Here is a 25,006-nt window from a genome sequence, read left to right on the forward strand (position 1 = left end):
TATGCTCTGCAAAACTTTGAGATAGCAAGGTGCCTTGTTAGGTTTCGGAGTACAGTATATCTTCTGGTATTATGGGGAGAGGGTATAGAAAATTCTGTCTTTGAGGTTTAAATATTGAATTGATTACCGGTGATTACCATTGTGATTACAAAGTTCCTTCACTGTATCGCAGTTCAACTATTTCCGATTTTTTCTCATCTTCATTTCGTGCATAATTCGCCATATCACGGGATTTTGACTGCATGCTTTATTTTTTGGGTGGTAAAATAAACACTTCCTAGCCTAAAACATTACAATTGTAAATAAAAACAAACAAACATTTAAACACATATTACAAGGAATAACATATACGTAGGCTACAGTACTACTGTGCATTACTGTATGTTTCAGAGTTTAAATGGTGTTTAAGAGTATGGTGTTTATAAGAATATGGTAGAGGTTAATAGGAGTGTGGGGGAGATGAATAAGAGTCTGGAGAGGTTCATACAGCTTTAAAATATGTAGAAATAATATTTTTTTTTTTTTTTTTTTTTAAACCGGTGGCCGACACGTTGCAGATTTCACCTATTGCGGAGGTGGTCCAGAACCAAACATTTAGAGACGGACTGTATTTGTTAATGTATCACCCACTTAGTTGAAAATATATATTTTATGAGGGACACAAAGTCATACAAACACTAAAGCGAGCTATTTTTACCTTTTGCAACAGTTTTTTTTGTTTTTTTTGCCACTCAAGTAAAATTATTGTGTGAAGATGTCAGGAAATCAATGTGCTAGTTTTCCTACTAAGGGTGTGTTCACACTTGTCATGTGGTACAGTCCAAAATAGAAAACGATGACGACAAGGTGTGTTTTGCATCACACATCAGTTTTTGTGTCATTAGCGTTCACTCAGGCAATTATCATTGGACCAAAAGTTACCCAGTAAGTATTCATTTTTACTCCCTATAACATGCGATAGCTGTTATATATTCAGAATTCCCCTGATGCTACGCTTTTAAAATTACTGTGTATATTCATGTTTTTCGGCTTTCCATAGTCTTGGTCCACTTGTTTTTATGCACGCAAGAGGTTGTTTTATGGCTTTTACACTTGATCAAAATAAAGTACAGTATAATAAAAGGTGCATCAGAGTTTGTTTTAATTAAGTATAAACTCTGGGTATTTGTTGGTCTTTTATGACTATTTAGTTCACCATTCTACATTAAAATGGTTGTTAAAGTATATTTTAGTAACGAGAAGGCTTGGGGTCAATGAAGACGATCTAATTAAGAATAACTACGGTTCTTCTTTTGACATAGAAATATAATAATAATGAATCAATGATTAATAAAGAGTTTCTAAATTTATGGAAATATTTATGCAAGTGACTGGTACAGGGGGATATGTGGACTGAGCCCAAATTATATGTACAGTAACCCATGGGGACTACTATCATAATAATAATAACTTTTTAAAGATAAGTCTAGCGCTACGTTACATGCTGTATTCATTTTTTGTGCTCACTGTTGGGCACAAGATCAAATTTTAAATAGTTCTTTATAGGTCAGTGCTATTTTCCATTCTTGTAGGCACCATCTGCCATTCCCATGCAAAATTCAAAACAGCATGGACAAAAAAAACAAAAAACGCCTCCTTCTGTCTTGTGATCTGAATGATCTTATTCAGTATCATAAAAAAAATAGACACAGAGAGAATACAGTCATGAATTTACATACAGTATATGTGTTATTATTGCACCGATACCACTTTTTTTCAATTTGAGTACAATTAGGGTACTGAGTACTTATACTTGTTACTATTACGTCTTGCAATTGTGATGAAAATGTTTTTTTTTTTTTAAATCAAACATTGTCTAAAAACAGGCGGCATGGTGAATGACTGGTTAAATCGTCTGCCTCACAGTTCTGAGGACCGGGGTTCAATCCCCGGCCCCGCCTGTGTGGAGTTTGCATGTTCTCCCCATTTTTCTTCTCACAGGCTTGCCACACATTTCACTTCGATGTAGCCTGTAGCACGTGGCAATTCAGTTATGTGGTATCGCAGTTTGAGCAATACAGGGTACTATGTAAAAGGAGGACATACAGTACATAAGAGACGAAGAAAAATGTCGAGTCTGGTGGATCGAAACAAGTGGGAATACGGATGCCATGTTACCTCTGTATTTTAACGACAAAATAAAGTGTGTAAAATGAAATACAAGACTGCTTTCTGAGAATACCACAAGTTGCCTTGGCTGGGGAAACATTGGCGCTCGCCTGACGACCTGCCTCCGTCGCCGCGCGAGCGAAATTCGTCATCCATTGTGCTTGAGTGTGATTTGCAGTCTGCTTGCAAATGTTAGTCATCCGTGTTTAACTTATCCTCACACGGGTGACACGGCTACTACTACACCTACACGGAGGTTACCGTAAATGTCAGGTTGCTAAAGTAGTATCGGTGTAGTGGTATCAGCACCGATACTGCACGTCGATACAGTATCGGTAGCAGTCGCTTGTCCCAATACAGTACTAGGAAGGAGTGAGAAAAAAAAGAGTGCAAGCCCACATATTTGTGGTTAAGCACTCTCACTTATTTACGGATTTTGAAAATTAATTACAATATTTAAATCTTAAAAATTAACGAATTAACAAAAAATTGGACGAGACCACCCCTGTTTTTTTTATGGAAAATGGCTATTGACGGTATTTTTATTTTATTTTATTTTTCAGGGCAATTACAATTATATATGTCCGTCAATTAACAACGGGGTTCTGGGACGGATCAACGGTGGTTTCAATTCATTTCAGGGTTGAAAATGGACTCAGTGGTGAAAGTGAAAGGTGTGAGCTCGGTGGACGGATGGTCCGAAAGGGGCGTAACGTCACCGACAGCTAGCGTTGCCGCTGCTCCAGTTTGCCACTTAGCTAGCTTCCGTCTCACCGCCGAGGCGAGGCTGCCGTGGCTTCCTGCGGCGGTGGAGTCGGCTGGATGTGATCCCCGTGGCTCTCCGGGAGCTGGGAATGAAAGCGACACGGCCATAAAGGAGCGTCTCTCCTCCACGTCGGCCCTTTTCCAAGTGGAGCGTTTACTTCTGACCGGCGAAGATATTATGAGGAATCCACGGACCGATTTAGCCTTGACATTCTGGCTATTTCTAGAGGTGAGTGAAGCGCGCCGCTGTTATTTTTATCCTGGGTTGACAGACGTTGTCCGTTTTTGTAATGACATATGGAGGACAACCCTTTTATATGTCATGACCAAAAAACAAAAAAAACAAAAAACGTTTATTCTTCCTGTGATATGTAGTGTTAGAGCGATGCAAGCTCAACCTCTTACCAGAATAACAACAATTTAACTTAAGCTCCCTTTAAATAATAATGACAGCATACATAGAGGTCAGGCTACAACATCAGTGGGATGTTTGACATGTTTTTGTCAAATCGGCATGCAAAAATAATCGCTAAAAGCAATTGACTTGAAACACATCCCAACTTTTAGATAGGCAGTCCGCTTCTTTCCACCGTTTTGTCACAGAAGCACAAGCCTGAAACTGAGGAGAACGTCACGAAAAAAAAAGTGCTTAAAGGTGAGAGGTTGCATGAGCAAGATGCAAAGATGATTATATGTTACCTGTGATCTACCATCCCCATATCCTCACATTATGTTATTGGGCCTGTGTATGGCAAAATAATATATTTCATTCTTTTTAGATGCCAGCAATGTTCCTAATAATCTCTTGACATTTGAAAAGGAATTTATGATGAACCCACGAAAATTAGCGGTTTGGCATTTGCAAATTGGCCTATGTGCAGTCATGCTTGGCAACCTACCCTTCACCTATTTGCTTTTTGTTTTTTGGCTGAGGCCAAAACCATGTCTAACATGAAAATATTGCTTTGCCACCATCTGGTGCCTTCTTGGAGCCAAGCAACTACTGTATGTTTAACTGAGAGGACGAGCTTCGTTGAGTTTTTCCTTCATTTTCACGCATTCTTCATGTTGTCAGGCCATATCCTTGTCTAATATAAAAAAGTGCTTTGTCACCATAGTACGGCATTTATAGGCAATTAGAAAATTTTGGGGGTGGGCGTTGATACTTGCAGAGTTTCACTATTTACAGAAGGGCTTGGCCCCGATTCCAGTTGACTTTTGGCAATGGTGAGGTACACCCTGGACTGGTTGCCAGCCCACTTGCATTTTAATGTATTTATTTATTGAACTGTTGAAGTAACTTGAGAAGTCTCATTTAGACAAAAGTAGTTCTTTTCAGCCATCTTTAGGCCATATTAGGTGGTAAACCTTCTTTTTCGGGGGGTCAATTATTCACAGGGTTCGTGACGTGCGGCGGTTCACTGTACCTTTAAGATAAAGCTGCTTCCCATGCTTGTGTACGTTTTGTCCGAGTAATCTGGCTACCTCCCACATTCCAAAAACATTCATGTTGGGTTCCTTGGATACTCTTGTCCATAGGTGTAAATGTGAGTGTGAATGAGGAAGTTGCCCTACATTTGGCTGCCGACCAGTCCGGGGTGTACACCGCCTCTTGCCCAAAACAGGTGGGATAGGCTTCATCTCACCTGTGACCCTAATGAGGATAAGCTGTATCGAAAAATGGATAGAAAACAGCGCAATGAGCCATAAAGTTTGTTCTGAAGCTAACACTGTGCTCACGATCCCCATTTTCCCTTATAGCCCACCACTGACACTCATGTACATTTATTATTAACTTGAATCATGATTATTTCATCATCACTCAGCTGACTGAGCTCATCCATTTTAAATGTATACAGGCAGTGTGGTCAGAGTCAAGCCCTTCAACACTGCTCTGTTCACTTTGATCAGCGTTGAAACCAGAGGTGGGGGACTCGAGTCACATGACTTGACTCGAGTCAGACTTGAGTTGCCGATTTTCGGAGGTATTCCTGAGGCCACTTGAGTGCAGAGGCCACTTCATGAAGCAAGTAACATGGAGGGAGTGCTAAAGATTATTATTGTCCATTTGGATTCAAGGATTATGTTTTTGATGAATTCGGGGGGAAAAAAGAGAATGGGAACGTTTCAGGTTTGCAACTCAAAAAAGAAACACAACTTCTTCTACGTTGCACCTTCTGTTTGTTGTGCGTTTGTCTTACAATGTTTAATTGTGCACCAGACTTCCAGACACAAAACACGGTAGTAACGATCATTACATTTTGTAATGGTAAAACAGTAAAATAATGTATTCTGAGATGCATCGTGATGCACCATTCTGTATCGATTAATACATTTCAATGACCAATTGTTTATTAATCTAAAGCTGTGTTTGTATGTGTTGCTGCTGCATGTGTTTTTAAAGTAGCAGATGTTTGAAGGTTTGTAATTACAGTAACATCCATGCCCATTTCCATTAGCCTGTCTATGGCATTTCGTAATGTACTTTAACATTAAACTAGGAGACCTTAAGTAGGAATTGTTTGGTTTTCTTGAACAGTTTTGTGTTTAAATATACACTGTTTCATTAGGTTTTGTTTAATGTGTTAGTTTTACAGTAAACTTCAACCGGCAGTGGCAAACAGCTTGACGCAAGCACACTGTGCCTCTTATTTGGAGAACCGTGAAAGTGAGAACAGTCATTAAAAAAGTGTGTTTAATTAAGTTTAAAACATGTCTGTACATTGCGGATTTTCACATTGTGGTTGGTGCTGGACTGTATCCCTCACGATAAACCGTTGTTGACTGCACCCCCGAGGCAACGCATAGAGAGACACTTTCAAAATTAGAGCACAACGCTGACGTTTTATTTTGACGTACATGACAATCTCATGAGGGTCGGTCAGAGACGTGTGGACAGGCCGGATGTGGCCTGCGAGCCATGTCATGCCTTGTTCTGCTCGTACTCTGCAGTGCTGATGTCAAGGGTACTTTGACTTCGGAGGTAATCCCGCTTTTTCCCTCCTATGCTGAGAATGCAGATTCCGGCTAAACACCGACACCGTCAACGTGTTCGTTGTCAAAAGACTCTTTTTCGTATTCTTATGGAAATGCTATTCAGAGTGGTACTCTCTGGCAGATTTGCCTGTCGCTCATTCATAGTTTTATTTGATTTTCTTTGGCAATTGTTTGACTACAAACAATTGTTTGGAATACAAATACATTGAGTTACCATCTTGGTCATGTAATGAGTTAAATTTGTAATTCAAGGTCCTGCTGTACTCCAAAAATGTTTATAGGTTATACAGTATAATCGTTGCATGATTAATTCTCAAAGTCATGCAACGAAATTTAGTCAAAGGCCTGTCCCTATTAGAATAGTTTGACATGATGCAGGTGACTTTAGATTAGGAAATGTCCAAGGTTTAGAATAGGAAATGTCTAAATTATGGGTTACTGAGACAAGTAACCCATAATCGTTTTAGACTTGAAATGAATAGACAGTCGCTCTCCTGCTTTGTAAGTATGACTTACTTTCTGTGCCTATATTTAGGAACTTGACGAACCCATTAGGAGACCATATGGTCAGTGTTGTTTGTCTGTTATTTATATTTACACTGGCCAGCCGCAACAAAATGATAAAATATTCTGGCTTCACAAAGGCATAAAGTTAAATTTTGATTTATATTGCTATATATTGCTAGAGAGGAATCAATTAAAAAAATATTCGTTATTGTGGTTGTAGTTTGCAATGTCGTGGAACTGTACAGCAGAGAGCTGAGAGCTGTTTGTAATATTTTGATTACCTCACTTAGTTGCATGCAAGTGTAAAAGCATGCGTCAACTGGTCCTAAGTTGGTGGCTGGTCGGTGTATATGTTCCGCATATACTCTATAGTTATGAGATATATAAATAGAAAAGAATGTTCATCATGTTTTATGTACACATTTTCGAAGGTTCTGTCATGCTTTGTGCAGCGGCCCAACCATGTAGTCTGCAGACCGCCCAAGCGGGACTCGGCTCATTTCTCTTTCAACAGTCATTCGAGCGACAAAATTTATGACTAATGCAGTTCTAAAAACCCTGCAACATTGACAGCGCTTGGAAAGTATAAATTGGATTTACGACACAGAAACTGCTATGGGAATTTGTATTCACAGTAGATTAGTGGCTGCAGATTTTTCTTTTTTCCCCTTATTACTTTAGTGCAGTGGGCGAACCGACACGGAGCATCTTTTCTCAGGGAAGGGGGAGCAGAGGTGTATTTCGATCACATTTAAACACCAGACTGGTCAATATTGTTTTTATAGCAATCTCATTCATACTCTACAGACACAGGTCCTGTTTATTGCGGGGGATATGTTCCAGTCTCACCAATTATAGGTGGAAATCTACAATATAGATATACCGGTACATGCTTTAAATACAATAAATCACACTTTTGAAATTATTCCTTTGCGCCTGTTGGAAAATGGAAACTATAGTATAACATCGCTTTGAGAAAATGAAAACCTTTTCGGTCCCGTAGTTCTACTAATAAGAAGAAAAAAGTTTTTGCTTCTTGGTTATCTTCTAGGTTTATTTGTCAAGCCCAGTTGAAGTTTACTGTAAAAGTGACACAAAAACAAAAGAGAATTAAGCAGTTTATTTTAACACTGAAATGTGTTTAAAAAAAAAAAAACATACAAACGATACAATGACGAAAGTCAGCAAGCTTAATGCTCACATATAATGTGAAATACCATAGACAGGCTAACGGAAATCAAGTTCCACATTTTCTGAGCTTCCAACTTTATAATGTACTTTACAGTTGATTTTATTTTTCAACCATTCTGTGTTTCAATTTGAACATCCTATGAATAGAATACACACTACTTCGAGCATAGTAGATCGGCTGACTGGCCACAGATTTCATTTTCCCCTTTGTTTCAAATCTGTTTCTGATTGTGAAGTTTCGTTTCAGCTCACTCTGACAATGAAATGTCTCTTGTTGGCTTACTAATGGCTGAGGCCAGCATGGATCAATAAGACGGGGTGAATGGGTGCAAGATGGATGGGACAAGCTTGTACCGGATGAGAGGAATCAAGCATGAGAGATGTGCGATATAAAGTCAAATATCATTTAAAAAAAAAAAAAAAAAAAAAAAAAACTAAAATTTAATGAGAGGGATGGCTTTGAAATATGATGTGGAAGTTACTAAGAAAACTACTCTTTGGCTATGATGGATTGTCTTCAGTACAAAGGGTACATACAATGCCTTACTGCATACTGTATATTATGAAATGTGTTCCATCATTAAATTTTCCTCCTTTGATAGTGCAAGGTAGGGGGGCCTAGTATCAGAGAAATGCAGTGCTTACGAATGTCTGTGAGGGAGCTTCATTATTGATCGCACGCCTTTCACAAGCGGCGACTACAAAGGCGAAGCAGCCGGATTGCCCCACACACACTTGTGCTTCTCAGGGCCTAATGTTCAGTGTAGAACCATTTGAACTATTCATCCCCCATCCAATGTCCTCTGGCTCAAACCTCCCAGCAGCTTTTAAAGCAGCAGAGCACATTTGCTGGTTGTGTAAGAGTCATTTTTGTCCCACGGGAGCACAGAGAGAGGCATTTTCCTCACTCTGTCTAATTGGAGGAAGACAATGAACAGAGCTGGATGATGGCCATTGCTGGTAAACGGATAACAATTCGGTCCAAACATTGAAAACGGATACAAGCGCATTCAGGCGCATTTAAAATTTTCAAAATGATGTATTGGGGAAAAAATGGAGCACCGTTTTATAATTACAGGATTAATCTTGCCCAAGCTGCAGGTCATTTTTGACATTTAACGGAATAATCAACATTCACGAAAGCATTACTATTACTGTTACTATTAATTATGCCTTATTATTTAGCATTCCCGTCATCATTATGCACAAACGAAAAAAATGAGAACACTAAACTTACCAGCTAGCTTGACGAGGCTCGCTGCTACCTCCTCCAGCGAACAGCTCAAGACGCTGAACAGTACAGTATAACGAGGGTCCATCAGGGGTTTGGTTGGACGCTGGATGTTTGTTTTTCGCTGGTGTGGTGCTGCTACCCTGGAGAGGCTGGAAAGGCTTGCAGCTTCGGGAGCTAGCGGAAATTCCTTAACGACGCAGAGTTGCGATCCAACAAGGGGTGAATTCTTGGCTGATACGCGCGATCTAACTGGAAACTGCGTTTCAGTGGAAACTAATGAATAATTTGCCAGGAGACAAAGAAGCTTCGATAAAGAACGTCCGTGACCCGTAACAGGAAGTGACGATCCAACAGGAAGTTTGAGATTAGTCGATTTCAACTTTAAAGGTCATTGAAGTTGTCAACTAGGTGACTAGTCTGTTCAACCCCTAGCGTGTATCTCCTCCCAGACTTTACCAGCGGCATAGGCAGTTAACCCTTGCTATATCTCGGTTCATCGTTTTTTTTTTTTTACCTTATACCGACCGACAAGTCAGAATTCAGAGTTGCGTGCCTTGAGTGGAGTACCACGCAACATGTCGGTCAGTGTAATTAACAGCAAGAAGTAGAAATGTCCTTTGTTTAATTTGCCTTTGTTTTATGTGTCAGTTCTTCAGTAAAGTTTAAAAGGGAGTGACAAATAAACCGCTTGAAGCAAGCAGCCTTCGTGGGTGGCTCTGGAACATATCCCCGTGCGATAAATGAGCGTTCACTTGTATTGGTAAACCTACTGGAGACATTCAACAAACTGACGTGGCTGAAACCACAAAGCTGCAGCATGTAAATTACTACCCAAGGTCCCACCAGATTTTTGTCTTATCACAGACTGCGTGGAATGAGGCTGCGTTTTACAAAGTGAGACGATTATATTCCACAGCAACAGTGGTCCACAAAACTCCTTCCACTGTGCTACTTATAACCCCAGAGCACTCAACGAGGCCTGAAAATAGTAATAAAAACATCGCCTAACTTTTAGTTTGACCTCATCATGACCTCCCAAGGACTGCGCATGGGCCGAACGCAGCCCTTGCGTGATACTTTGCCCAGGTCTGTCCTCTCAGTACTCTCAGCTTCTTCTTGCAGATCTGATAAAGCCGGCAGTCTCGTGTGTGTACAGGGAGATCATTTCAAAGGCAGTTAATTAAGCAGACAGCCGGCGGCAGCACTGTTGCCTTCTCATGACGGCGAAGGGAGCATTCAGAGGTTGCAGGGGGATCATTCCTCTCTTTGGACGGGACTAAAATTCATCACAAATTAGACAATGAAATTGTATACAGAAGGGTATTCTGACATACTGCCAGCGGACACTGCACAAGATACAATGGCGCTATAACAAATTCAGATTTCTAATTAGCCCTCAGCGTGGATCGAAATTTTCCATTCTGGATAAACACTATACGTGTCGGCATTTAGGGGCTGCTTAAGACACAATAAAAGTGGCCCAACCGCAAACAGCCAAATCATTTCGGAGGGGCTAAAGACATTTTTTAGCCCCCCTAAAATAGGCCTAGCGACGCCACTGCTCACAGGAAAACCTTAGATCACTGATGTCAAACTGGTGGCCCGGGGGCCAGATCCGGCCCGCTACGTCATTTTATGTGGCCTGCGAGAGTGTGCATCGACTTTGTGTTTCTTGCTAAAATACCAAAATTGCAAATTGGCTTAACTTTTAAAAATATTGAGATATTGCAAGCATTTTTTGTTACCAACCCCATTTTTTAAAATAAAATTGATTCATACTGTAGTTGAGCAAACTGTTTTTACTGGCTTCTGATTTCAAAAGTAATTATCCATTAATGTGTGTGTATATGTAATAATATGAGGCAATCACATGGGTTTGCAGCCGTAACGGCCCTCCGAGTGGAACCATAACTGCGATGTGGCCCGCGAGAAAAATGAGTTTGACACCCCTGCCTTAGATTCTCTCTGCTCTGTAGGAACAGCGACTATTACCAGAGCTCAGTTGGACTTGCGGACCCTCTCTGCCTCTTGTTCTTGCCCTTAACTACACAGCATCTCTTCCAATAGACCTCAGTGTGGTCCCCTATGTTGCAGCAGAATGTAGCACTCCACTAAAGGCACACAACTCTATATTGGCACTTGTTGTATACTGTAAACACCCGTTTAAAAAATAAAACAAAACAAAAAACAAAGGTCACAAGTGTTTTATAACCAACCACCTGGGAGCTGTTGTTCATACTATGCCCCCTTTTAGAAAAGAGAAACCAAATGAAAGTTTAATAGCGTCAACATTCAATATCAACTGAAGCTAAAGTCAGCAGATGTACATACTTTAAAATATAATGTGTCTTGTGAAATTAGCTCTGCTTCGGTGTGTGAGTTTCCTCATGCGCTGCAAAAGTGGCGTACATATTGTTGACTAAAAAAGTAGGTAATCCATTTTAATTGGTAAATTACCAGACAGAGAATTTGGAGGTAATATTTAATGGCAAAACAAACACATATTGTTGCAGCGTGTGTTATGTGTTTTTGTTTTATTTATTTTTACAGGCTGTAGAGGCCAAAAAGTACTGCTGGTATTTTGAGGGTGGATACCCAATATACTTCATGTAAGTATCACTATACGCTACCCAATTCACTGGAATGCATGCATGCTGATAGTAAGCCAATGATAAATGTTTTGGCACATCATGTGTGATGCATGTGTCAGCATATCGCACCTCAGTAGACATCATTTCAGGCAGCATTAAATGATAAACTCATTTACAAGTGAGTTTGTTTTCCGGAAATGTTCAACCTTCAAACAAATGCTAGTTCAACACATAGAGCAGCAACACATGCAACAAACACGTTTTTTGTTACATTTTAATAGCACAGTATTGCATTGTATAAAAGCACAATAAAAGAGAATGTAAAGAAATAATTGAATATCAAAAAATATCAAGTGTCATTACTTTATGTTGGGACAAGCCGAAAGTCACAAAAACTGTGTGCGTGTTACGCTGTTCAAGCTTATCGAAGCGTTCTACTCTTTTCCTATTACCAGTTACTTTCCAATGTAACGCGGTTTCCAGTTGACTGTTGTTAAAGCGGATCAGTCAAGAATTCCCTCCTGCTTGGGTCGCTGCTCTGTGTTTTCACCGAACGGCATTGCACAGATGAACTCACTGGATGCTAACTGTATGTGCCGCCGTCAATCCAGATGTCGCTCGTACGAGGACTGCTGCGGGACTCGCTGCTGTGTCAGAGCTCTGTCCATCCAGAGACTGTGGTACTTCTGGTGAGTACTCTGCCATCAGAACAAGAAGCAAATCTTCGTTCTCGATCTCCATCCACCTTCCGCTTATCTGGGGTTGGGTTCCCTCTGCTGAGTCACTTCATCTCTCTTACGGGTATCGTAAGGTGTCTTCAGGCGTAGGTGCGATAACCGAGAATTCTTTTATGCTGCCACTACTTCCAATATACTGTAAATACAGTCACTCAGCATTAACAACCCCCTGTTTTGAGCGTATAAAGGGCCTCCTGGCGTACAACACAGATTTAAAGTGTAAGGACGGTCTGGGTAGTAGACTGTTGCTCATAAAGTCGGAATAAAATATTATTTCCCTCTCTGTGAAATGCAAATAAATGTTATGCATGGATTCATTTCACCTGGGTTATCGGGATACAACAAGTGATTACTGTTGCATTTAAATGTATGATAAAAAGAGGATTGTGTCTGACAACTACATTTACGGGCAAGAGTGTTCTCACAATTGACATTGTTTGCTCTCAGGGTGCTGCTGATGATGGGGGTGCTGTTCTGCTGCGGTGCTGGCTTCTTCATCCGGAGAAGGATGTATCCTTCGTCTCTTAGAGATGAGCCTACCTTCAACGTATCTTTCACCAGAAACCCTGTCACCACACCGGGTAAATAGTATTGAGTAACGTTGATTCCTAAGAAGAACAACATGTTGTATGCAACGTTTATCTCTCACTATGAATTCACGGCAACTGATACTGTAACAAAAGATGATGAAACATTGTATATTTAAACACCAAAATGTTCACCCAAACCATATAATTTCTTCGAACAAAAGTGCTTACATAATAATAATAATGCTTACATATTATGCAAAACGCCATAGATGAGCTGAAACATTAAACATTCAAACAACTGCTACTTTACAGCACACGGAGCAGCAACACATACAAGCAGAGCATACAACAATACTCACAGGCATATATTGTCTTTGCCCTGTGGGAACAAGTGCTATTAATGGACTTCTCTGCCTCATCTTCCTCTTAATGGATCTGTCCTCTGTGTAGTTTCCCAGCAGCCGGGAAGCATGCACGGCTTCGGCGTGAACGGGATGACGGGTGGGGACCCAACGCTTACCACGACGCACCCCACATATCCGCCACAGCCCGGCTCCACCCACATGATGCTGGCCTCCTACCCTCCACCGCCATCTTACTGCAACCACCCGCCACCGTCCTATGAACAAATTTTCCACAACAGCGACAAGAAGTAACATCTGCAAGCACAATAAGGAGAAGAAGAAGGAAGTGCACCATTTGTTTGAACCTTAACTATTTTGTGAGAACAGTGACACTCTGTTTGTTGTCCTGTAGAAAAGACCAAAAAAAAAAAAAACAGGCACAGCAGTCCAAATCTAGATCCACATGCACACATTCATTTGCATTCACCACTTATTTTCTTCATCATTCAAGTGGATCAGGTGGATTCACTGTCACCAGCTTCCTTTTTTCTCTCAACTGCACAATGTTTAATGCCATTGAAACGTGCCATGTAATAAAAAGTGGGATATTATTTGTGTCAATGCATTTTTTTTTTTTCTTTTTTTTAAAAAGTATTTTCAGATTCCATCCATCCATCCATTTTCTGAGCCGCTTCTCCTCACTAGGGTCGCGGGCGTGCTGGAACCTATCCCAGCTGTCATCGGGCAGGAGGCGGGGTACACCCTGAACTGGTTGCCAGCCAATCGCAGGGCACATAGAAACAAACAACCATTCGCACTCACAGTCATGCCTACAGGCAATTTAGAGTCTCCAATTAATGCATGTTTTTGGGATGTGGGAGGAAACCGGAGTGCCCGGAGAAAACCCACGCTGGCACGGGGAGAACAAGCAAACTCCACACAGGCGGGGCCGGGGATTGAACCCGGGTCCTCAGAACTGTGAGGCTGACGCCCTAACCAGTCGGCCACCGTGCCGCCTATTTTCAGGTTATCAGTCATAAAGATGAACAAAGTCCACAACTAGAAAAGCGTTAGCCAGGAATAATGTACCAATATGACTTGACCTCTGCTACCACCATGATTTAATATATATATTAGTAGTTAGCGTTCTTTTCACAATTTCCTAAAGTCCAACGTGTGTAGGAAATCTACTCCTGGAATGGTTGCCTTTCTTCTTTGTAGTCCATTCCTACTGGACAAGATGTCCGAATACAGACAAACACCACCTCAGTTAGGTGTACCACAGGGTAGTGGTTAGGTCCCTAGTTTGTTTTCTTTCCAAACTACAAAAAATGTTCATTTTCACCAGCTCATTTATAAACCACAGTAAACACACCTGAGCCAGTGGATTTTTTGTTTGTTCTTTTTTTTTGTAAAATATACTGCAAAACAAGTGGTACATACATTTCCCCACAATTTATACAACATAATCAAACCATAACACACTTTGGCTGGACAAATAGGACACAAAGACATTTTGGATAAAAACTGAGGGAGAAGGGACATTCAGGAAAGTAAAAGAATTAGGAATTCATATGCTGTCGGCCTCAATGACTTTTGTGTTAGCAGCAGTACATATAGTGCAATTATTTAGGTAACTTTTGTTCAGTACATTTTAATTGTATCATGGACATTATGGTCTACTTGCAGAGCCAAATATTTCTTGGAGTTGGTACTTGCTGTAAAAAGTTGCTTTGGAATTTGGATAAATCATGAATATACCAGTCTGTCAATGCAATGTTTTTGCTACCATTTCAGCAGTTATTTAATTTTTGGGTTATCTTCAAACATGCATGAATGTGTTTTGCTTCTTACTAAACACAAAAACATCCTCCAGTTTGACACACACACACAAAAAACATTTTCACATTGACAGGACATGGACGAACCACTTGAGCATGCAGGTGAATACAAATACTATACATCACACATACAGTACATGTGTTGTGTTTCTTGGCCATATATTTTTTTTGAAAGCATGTGTGACAGTGATGTCTATGGAAAGCCATTTCAGCATTCATTCCATAACTTTGATATTCAGCTTCAGGCCCATGTACTAGTATACTCTTTGTTCTCACTAGTAAGATAATTTTGCACACTAGTAGAACAACTAAGGTGTACTAGTAGAATGACTACATCTTACCATGTTCTTTCCACTACCGCCTTCTTCTAAGATATGACAATTCTGTATACTAGTAGGACAACCGTAGGCATTGTGGTGCTACTTGTAGGCTACTAGTGGGTGCCTACTAGTTGGACCAAGTAGTGTAACTAGTGCAGCACAGTAGTTTACTAGTACGGTTTCACAGTTGAAATAGTAGTGGGAAAAACATTACTCATAAGACAGTTGTTCTACCAGTGCGCTGAATTGTCCTACTAGTGTGGCCAAATACTCCCAACAGCATTTCATGTATGTAGTTTGGTCCCAAAATACGCTCCTAACACTTTGGGGTTTTGAAATTACAGGAAGCAAATAAGATGATATCTGCTCAAAACGTGATGCCCTTCTTCGCTCCAGCAGATCAATGTTCAAAGGCAGGGAAACAGGAAGCTTCGGGTGCGGCCATTTCTGACAGGTAGTGGATGGTCCCAGCCATACCTGACGGGTGAAACGGGATTCATTCCTCTCAGCGATGTACTTTCAACTTTCACATTTGCAGTGTGGCATGTGATACAAATCTCCTTGCTTCAAAATTTAATTTAAAGTGAGGTCCAGAGTTGCATTAGTTTGCCTTATACATCACAATGGACCTAGAATGCACTATGACTTTTAGAGGTGAAATTAATTGATGAATCTTGCCGTTCAGCTCCTTGTTAGAGAACAGGTTTAGAGGAGGTCAAATTAAGTTTGACTGTAAAGGTTATTATGCATTTAGCATTATCCTGAAATTATCCATCGCTTTTTGTGAGTAGTGCACAGTGGTGTGAAAAAGTTTTGGCCCCCTTCTCAAATTCTTAGATTTTTGCATAGTTTGCCCACTTTAATGTTTAAGATCATCAAACAAATGTAAATATCAGACAAATTTAACCAAAGTGAACTTAAAATGCTGTTTTTAAAAGGTGATTTGATTTATTGAGGTGTGTGTGTGTGGGGGGGGGGCTATTCAAATTTACCTGGCCCTGTGTCAAAAAGTAATAACCCCCAAAATGTAATAACTGGATGGGCCAACATTAAAGTGGGGAAACCATGCAAAAATATAAGAATTTGAGAAGAGGGCCAATACTTTTTCACAGCACTGTATATCTATTTTCCCAAAGGAGCTATAAAAATATTTGAATCAGTTAGACAGAAAGGTAAACTGACTTCGATGAGTCATGTTTGCAATGCGTGGCCAGAACAGCTCTGGAGAATTCATTGTGACCACGTGGGCAAACTGTTTGTGTGGGCGATGCATCCTGAATTTCACTCTCTCATTTACAGCTTCTCTCTTGTGCAATAAGAACAGGAGCTGGATATGCTAAGAAAAAAATCGAACTTGCTTGCTGTCTTGAATATCATACTAAACAAATATCCATCCGTTTGCAGTCATGTAAAATGTAATCAACAAGCTGAAGTCATTCTGTTCAGAATGATATTATCAGTCACTAAGATCAGATGAAAACGCTGGTGAAGGTGACAATTGAAATAAGAGGTCTTGATTTTAGATACCTTCAAAGAGCGAGTTGGGTCTATCGGGGATACGACATCCGTGGGTCCCATAGTCCAAACACCATTCGGCAAACTGAATCATGAACGAAACAGAACAAATTGGTTCAAATGGTCACTTCGACACAAGGTTATTTGAATGCCACTGACGTATGTGCCTTATTATCATAACCAAGCACGACGAGGGAGTACAGTACAATATCAAAAAAAACTTCCACATGATTGGAAAACAGCTCAAGCTCATTTATCTTACATGGTCTTTTACTTCAGTTTGGCCACTTTTTTATTAATTTTTTTTAAATACTACTACTACATGGAGATGATGCAATAAGTAGTTTGATTTGGTGGTTCCTCCATAGTAGGCCACTTTAAAAGCAGCTTCCGGCCTTCATTACCTCGCAGGCACGGTACAGGTACTTCTTCTCCTGGGTGAGCTTGTACAGGGAGAGGAAGGCATAGCCGTTGCCGGCGGTACCATGGCAGATGCCATAACCTTTTCGGAGAAGACCCCTCTGCCAGATCACCTCGCCACATTCGACCGCTTCCTTCAGGTACTTCTCCTCTTTAAACACCTGGGAAGACACAAGCCCCAGTTTACAGCCTAATATGTTGCTGTTAAATGCATATTATTCAATATTTAAAAGGTCAAATTATAGACACAAATGGGAAAACATTATCAAAAGCCCTACTCGTCAATCAAACCCATCAAAATTAGACTGTGACAATGGCTTGAAGTTCTGATCACCAAAGCACATCCTTTCATAGCCGTAACGCAGTGGAAGGTCCAACCCTTAAAAATATTCATTATACAGTATTATAAAATTAGGTATGTGGCCTACTTCTTTTTCTATTGCCAACCAAACCCACACAGTCTGTTTGAGAAGGCCACAAACACGAAAAGTATTTTCATCAAATTTCTTCAAAATGTCATCACAAAAACGGATGGTGAAATTAAACTGGCAAACATAAACACTGGTGAGAAATTAAACGATGTATTGATGACCAAGAACTCGGCAAAGAGGTTAAAAGCTATTTCATTGCCATCCTGTCAATATTTAATTACAACCCCAATTCCAATGAAGTTGGGACGTTGTGTTAAACATAAATAAAAACAGAATACAATGATTTGCAAATCATGTTCAACCTATATTTAATTGAATACACTACAAAGACAATATATTTAATGTTCAAACTGATAAACTTTGTTGTTTTTAACTAATAATCATAAACTTAAATTTTATGGCTGCAAAACAGGTGGTAAAAAAGACTGAGAAAGTTGAGGAATGCTCATCAAACACCTGTTTGGAACATCCCACAGGTGAACAGGCTAATTGGGAACAGGTGGGTGCCATGATTGGGTATAAAAGGAGCTTCCCTGAACTGCTCAGTCATTCACAAGCAAAGATGGGGGGAGGTTCACCTCTTTGTGAACACGTGCGTGAGAAAAGAGTCAAACAGTTTAAGGACAAGGTTCCTCAACGTACAATTGCAAGGAATTTCGGGATTTCATCATCTACGGTCCATAATATCATCAAAAGGTTCAGAGAATCTGGAGAAATCACTGCATGTAACCGGCAAGGCCGAAAACCAACACTGAATGCCCGTGACCTTCGATCCCTCAGGGGGATCATCAAAAATCAAAAACCGACATCAATGTGTGAAGGATATCACCACATGGGCTGAGGCACACTTCAGAAAACCAATGTCAGTAAATATAGTTCGGCGCTACATCCATAAGTGCAACTTGAAACTCTACTATGCAAAGCAAAAGACATTTATCAACAACACCCACAAAACTTCATTGGAATTGGGGTTGCACTTTCCAGATTCATCTCAGCAGGCTGCGTTGATGCAATTATAGGGAAGAGTAACGCTACCCAAGCAAAATCACAAAATTCAAAGCTCTTTATTTTCACATAAAATTTGCTCTGCATCCCAATGTTTGGAAACCCTAAATACAATTGCTGGCTCAGTATCTACCTTAAAAAAGTTCCCCAGATGTCATAACGTGACTGACATGCTTTTGTCATGATATCTCGAGGGTCAAGAACTGCCCCGCTATGTCGGGGCATCCAAAAACTACAGCACACAGACACAGTGTCAGAAATAGACTGCTCATAAAAGATTTACATGCTATCTTAATTTCACACTTGATGGGTGGGCAGAAACACCCAACTATTTGCATACAAGCAAACAGAAAGGACATTTTCCACAATAGATTCCTCTTTAAGGAGTCATAATGGTGAGACAGAGATGAGCTTTGTGTGGCGCTCACTGAGGTTTGTGCGATGCAAGACTTTGTGGATCCGTGACTGCAGTGAGAGAGCTAATGGCACATTAGGTGCCAAGCAGCTCCCTGAGAAAGAAGGGAGGGAATTCAACAATTTATAGCTACAGTATGTGTGTGCGTGTGTAAAGTCAGGCTATTAAAATGAAATATAGTGAGCGTGACACAGATCCTTTGCACATATCCTATTTTAGTCTGCACCCTCGACTTCAAGCTTAAATGCGTGTTTTATGAACAGATCGATCACAGACAATCAAGCCAGTAGATGGGATTAGACTCCATGTTCAATTCGGTTTGCAAAGAGTTGGAAAATTTCCAGTAAACTGAAAATGGAGAATTGCCGAAATATTCCAAATAGGAAACTCTCCATGGGAATAATGGGAATTAACTGGGAGTTGAGGATAATCTAATTGAAAATTATCACATTCAAGCATAAATATAAACATTTTGCTTCGTCATAAGCATACATCAATGCACACTAATACAATTGAAAAGCATGAAATTTCAACAGATTTGTTTTAAGTAGAACATTATAAACTTTTAAATATTTGATTGAACAATCAAATCTGTCATTGAAGAACAAATAATGAATGTTGAGTTAAATAAGCCTATCCCCAACCTAATTTATTAAAAAAATGAATGAAAATGCACCCCATCCATTTAAAATGTGAAATGAATAGAGCTCCCCTATCACTCCAAAAAGTCCAATTAAATATGTAAAGAAAAACAATCTTCCCATATGCTTCTATAGCCAAACCTGTAATTTTTGCTAAATGCTTTCAGATATTTGGCTCTTCATATTCAACTGTACTTTCATGAAATTGAGTTGTTTTAGTCAGGATTATACCAAAATATATTTTCTCCAACTATATATAAGTTCCCTATTGAGAGCCAACCTTCAACTTGATAAATTATTCCATTCCATTATTTCAATAAATTCCTGTTAATTCGCACAAATACAGTAAACATTCTCATGACATTTTCTAACTTTGAAAATTCAACCTTATGTTCAAGCCAGAGTGTGTTTGAGTGTCATCACTGGATTTTCCATATCTTTCTTACCTTGTAAGCCATTATGAGCATGTGGATGACGCCAGGTGCGCCGTGGCACCAATGAACCAGTCGGTCGCTTTCATTGCTCAGCGACGATGGAAAGTTACCAGAACGAAATTTCTTGTGGCGAATATAGTCGATACTGGGCCGAACCAACTCGGACAGCACGTCTGGATGGACCCTTGCCCCTGGCTGAAGCGAGAGAGATACTTTTTAACTGGCTACTTGAAACAGGACTTCTTCAGTCCTGGTTTACCTGCATGAGCATGTAAAAGATTCCAGCCAGGCCATGGGCGGCACCAACGTACTGCTTCTTGTGCCATTCATAGAGCAGAGGGCAGCGTTCCGTCTTCTTATGCTCTGCTGACAGATTCTTCCCAGAAATAATAATGGCGGTCACTACCTGGGATGGAGAAGGAAAAGTGCAAAGAAGCGGGTAAAGACACATTTTGACTGTTAGTAAATTGTAAAAAAATAAAGTACGGTGGCAGTAACAATTAAGTGTGAATTAAAAATTACCATTGCAATAGAGATGCACATTTCAAGCGACAGACACTTATGAGCTAATTTTGGGAAGATTAAACAATGTTACTCCCGATAAATCCTCATCATTTTAATGTTAATCAAATTATTTAACAAGGCCAGGAAGCGAAATGCTCGCAGACAACCAACAAAGTGACTATCAAACATAACTGCAGACTCCCAGAACACCAAGAAAAATAAAAAGGCAACAACATTTCCTAACTGCACCCTGGAGCACAGTTTGATTAAGGCAATGAGCTGTGGTGCCCAGGCGGGATTTATGAGCACAAATAATGGTCGATGGTACTGCATCCATCCATTTTCTACCACTTATCCAGGTCGGGTCGCAGGGGCAGTAGCTTTAGCAGGGACGTCCAGACTTCCCTCTCCCCAGCCACTTCATCCAGCTCTTCCAGGGGGATCCCGAGGCGTTCCCAGGCCAGCCGAAAGACGTAGTCTCTCCAGCGTGTTCTGGGTCGTCCCTGGGGTCTCCTCCCGGTGGGATGTGGCCGGAACACCTCACTGGGGAGACGTCCGGGAGGCATCTGAATCAGATGCCCCAGCCACCTCATCTGGCTCCTCTCGATGTGGAGGAGCAGCGGCTCTCCTCTGAGATCCTCCGGGATGACCGAGCTCACCCTATCTCTAAGGGAGAGCCCGGACACCCTGCGGAGGAAACTCATTTTGTTCTTTCGGTCATGACCCACAGCTAGTGACCATAGGTGAGGAGAGGAACGTAGATCGACCGGTAAATCGAGAGCTTTGCCTTCGACGGTACGGCACTGCTACAATAAACTGCTGCTTCAAATCAAAATGTTATTTTTACCTCAGTCACTACTAGCATCTACACCCTCAGCCCTTTCAACCTGAGTACATGATCAATTCTGGCTTTGACTTAACTAATGGGGAAAGCAAGTAGGAAATCCGTGAACTGTATCTGAAAATTGGGGGGGAAGACTGCATGCATGTGCCTCACTTTTGTAACTGTGGCTTCATCCACAGTGTCACCTCCTATTTCTTTGTTAACATACAGCAGAGCGTACAGGTAACCAGCTCGTCCATACAGCAGCTCGTCCGGCATCTCAGAATCTGGACTGAGCACTGATCGCTGCAGCTGGAGGAGCCTGAAGAGAAAAAGTCTTTTTAATTTCAGGAAAGTAAGTTAGGAAAACTGTGTAATTAATTTAAAAAATATACATCGCAGTTAGAAACACTCACCTAGAAAGACAGTCATTGCTGTCAGCTCTGTTGCCCAGCTTGTGGTGGACCACTGCACCCACAGCGAGTGGCCCGGCATCTCCACAAAGGAAAGTCACTTTTCGGCCATTCAGAATCCTCATTGATCTCTTCACATAGTCCAATGCCCTTTGCAGGTGTGCAACTTCATTGGAGCCACGATACAGCTGCAAGTACAGTAAAGCAATCCCTAGATGGGAGAAGAAAAAGAGGGAATTTTGGATTGACTTGTTCATTGGAGCTCATTGTTGATTATTACCCTGACAGAGCGTTACATCTTCACATTTGACAGACCTGTCCAGCCAGTGTAAGTCGAGAAGTCATGGGGGTCGGCGGTTTTCAGGCCCTCTTCCATCTGCTGAAGCAGATCTTTCATCTTACTCTGGACCTTCCTTTGGAATGCTGAGCTCACCTGTGGGGGAGATAGAATACAATATATAAGTAAGACTAAGTACATAAGTGTGTATCATGTCAAGAATGAAGTGTGCAAATACAGTAAGAGGACGCACTTTCTACTGCTATTAAATGCAAAACCATGTCCTAGACTTCTGACTGGGCGTGTATATTTAATATTATTATTACTACTATTATAAGTCACTGTAACGTTATGCACTTTGAACATTAAAACTGCACTTAAATGCAGGATTTAAAAAATACGTCTGACAATGTCCACATTAGCCAGCCCTTGTTTATGCTAGCATGCACCACACGTATACAATGTCATAAAATTCCACAAAACGACACACCAGCCCACCTTTCCTTCTTCGTCAAACGGGTTATTGTAATCCACTTCTGCTCCAGAATTGGAGGTGAGAACTCCTTGGTCCCAGTCAGTGTACGGGTTGGGAAAAGAGCGTTCCTCCATCTCTGCTTCTGTCACCGAAATGAGCTTCAGACGCTTTGACATGTTGTCTCCCATCTCGACGGCGGCTCCGTAGGGGCAAAATCCACCGACACGCTAGAAACATTCAAAATAAAGAACTGAAAACTAGCACTTTATTGTATTGTACTTGATTTTTTTTTTAAACAACGTAATACATTAAAAAAAAAAAAAAAAAAAAACATTAACAGTTTGTGCTTGTACCCACCTTGGCCACCATGGGGAAGTACTGTATAATGCAGTCATGCAGACAAATGAAGATAAATAGACTTCTTCTACTATTCAGAAAGTTGCTTTAAAATTAGCAATTTTTCGTAGAGGGTGCAAAATATATATGCCTGTGACTGTATTATCAGTCCACATATGTTGTTCCACCCTATGCGTTAAAATATCCGTTGCCTGAAGGAAAAAAAAATCGCAACTATCGACTGTAACGTTAGCATGTCAATGGCAATTTCCATTCAGCATTAGCATTGAGCTAGCGTGCCGCCCCAAACAAGCAAACGCAAATACGACGCGAAATTGTCTTTGCTTTATGTTTGACAGTAAATTTGAACTAAACAACTTGAAACCTCTTTTTTTTTTAGATGAAACCTTCACTTTTTACCCAACCGCTGCTTACTGTTAAGTGAGTTGAATTGAGTTTACTGCCACCATAAAGCACTCGTATCGCAAGTGTGTGATCGCAAGTCAAAGCAGAAATATATATATATTTTTTAAAAACCTCGAAGAACCAATGGATTGTATAAGCATCCCAATGTAGTTATGAATTGTTCAAAACTGTGGTGAAAGTCTCAAAAGTGTACAATCACCCAAATTGGATTTTAAAATCCGCTTTTCTGGGGCTTCCCCAATGTCATTTTGCACACGTTGTACAGTTGCCATATAGACTTACACCCCAGTTGTAATCTTTTATTTTATATTGTTAAACAAGATCAAATGCCGATGTTTTGTTCTGCAGTGGTTTCAAACTCGAGGTCTGGGGGTCAGATCTGGGCCACCACATAATTATATGTCGCCCGTTAAAGAAAATCTGCATCTACTTCATGTTTCTTGTCTTTACTTTTAAAAACATTGAGATATTGCAAGTATTTGTTTTTGTTCCCAAATCCCTTTGATTGAAAAACTGGCTATCCATCAACATGTTGTGTATATGATGAATGCCATTACACAGCACATTGTGTGAAACCATAACAATGTGATTTGTCACCCCTGTAGCAGCATGCAATCCTCAATACATTGACTTTTCAAACACAAAGGCTTAAAGGGCATTTTGAGACAAAATTGCACATTACCGGGATGCGATGAGTAGGCTATGGAGTCCCCGGAGTTTGTGTGGATGGGGATGATCCTCCTTTGGCAGCCTCCTGCCCCCCAAATAGTGCCTCCCAGAGCCCAACTTATCCCTTTGTGAGTGAATGGAAGCTGGAAGCTGCAGTCAGGGCGATCAGGAGGGACGAGAAGACTCCATCAACTGCAGCCCCTCAGCATCCTGCTGCGGATGCTGCTCGACAAATAAAGGACAACCCCCCCACCCCTCCCCCCTTACACACACTGCGGGTGAAGATCTAACCCCCCTCCCCCTATCGACACTCAAGTCATCCCTGTAGCAGTCAGTACCCGGCAGTACCCAGCAGCCCAGCGCAGCCGACTGTGGATGGTGGCAGATGGTGTTGGTGTCTGATGCTGTGCTGTTGGGATTAGGCATCATTGCAAATCTACTCCCGCTCCCTTTCTCCACCACGATTTTTTTTTGTTTTTGTATTCTGCAACACGGCAGTCACGTGAACCACAGCATCACTTGCCAGAACATTAGGCCTTCTAAATAATGTCACGTGATCTAATACATTTTCAAGTAAATCATTCTAATTGCAAGTAAAAAAAAAAAACAAGGGATATCATAAATTGCCTTTTAAACAGTGGTGGGAAGTACTGAAGTACAAATACTTCGTTACTGTACTTGAGTAGATTTTTTTTAAGGTATCAATACAACTTTCTGATGACCTCTTGCTCCTTACATTTGAAAACAAATGTCTGTACTTTGTACTTCCTTGACTTACTGCAATATGAACATGAATGTTAACATTTGAGTAGAATACACAACTGTAGCCTGCTTAAATTATGCAGAAGCATCACTGTCCAACTTTTTGACAATCGACGAGCAATATTTGAATTGGTGTGAAGTTAAAGTGAGGAATGATTTCTTGAGCTGCAGTACCCTCTAGTGGCCACTAACTGTGATTGCAAACTCCACACAGGCGGGGCCGGGGATTGAACCCCAGTCCTCAGAACTGTGAGG

General features: G+C 40.8%; 2 protein-coding genes across 2 annotated transcripts; one reads left to right on the top strand and one right to left on the bottom strand.

Annotated features, from left to right (window-relative positions):
- The first annotated feature begins 885 nt into the window (after positions 1-885).
- vopp1b (VOPP1 WW domain binding protein b) lies at positions 886-13,655 on the top strand. Its single transcript, XM_061666776.1, has 6 exons — positions 886-924; positions 2,790-3,142; positions 11,393-11,451; positions 12,045-12,122; positions 12,618-12,751; positions 13,151-13,655. The coding sequence occupies exons 2-6, from the start codon at positions 2,798-2,800 to the stop codon at positions 13,354-13,356; spliced, it is 822 nt and encodes a 273-aa protein (XP_061522760.1). The 5' UTR covers positions 886-924; positions 2,790-2,797; the 3' UTR covers positions 13,357-13,655.
- A 695-nt stretch (positions 13,656-14,350) lies between these two features.
- lancl2 (LanC lantibiotic synthetase component C-like 2 (bacterial)) lies at positions 14,351-24,215 on the bottom strand. Its single transcript, XM_061666944.1, has 10 exons — positions 24,003-24,215; positions 22,582-22,785; positions 22,122-22,239; positions 21,810-22,017; positions 21,568-21,715; positions 20,326-20,472; positions 20,079-20,261; positions 17,125-17,301; positions 16,733-16,805; positions 14,351-15,682 (listed from the first exon to the last, which is right to left on the bottom strand). The coding sequence occupies exons 2-10, from the start codon at positions 22,744-22,746 to the stop codon at positions 15,606-15,608; spliced, it is 1,296 nt and encodes a 431-aa protein (XP_061522928.1). The 5' UTR covers positions 22,747-22,785; positions 24,003-24,215; the 3' UTR covers positions 14,351-15,605.
- Positions 24,216-25,006: the final 791 nt, after the last annotated feature.

This window comes from Phycodurus eques, chromosome 21, assembly GCF_024500275.1.
Source record: "Phycodurus eques isolate BA_2022a chromosome 21, UOR_Pequ_1.1, whole genome shotgun sequence".
NCBI classification, from domain to species: domain Eukaryota; kingdom Metazoa; phylum Chordata; class Actinopteri; order Syngnathiformes; family Syngnathidae; genus Phycodurus; species Phycodurus eques.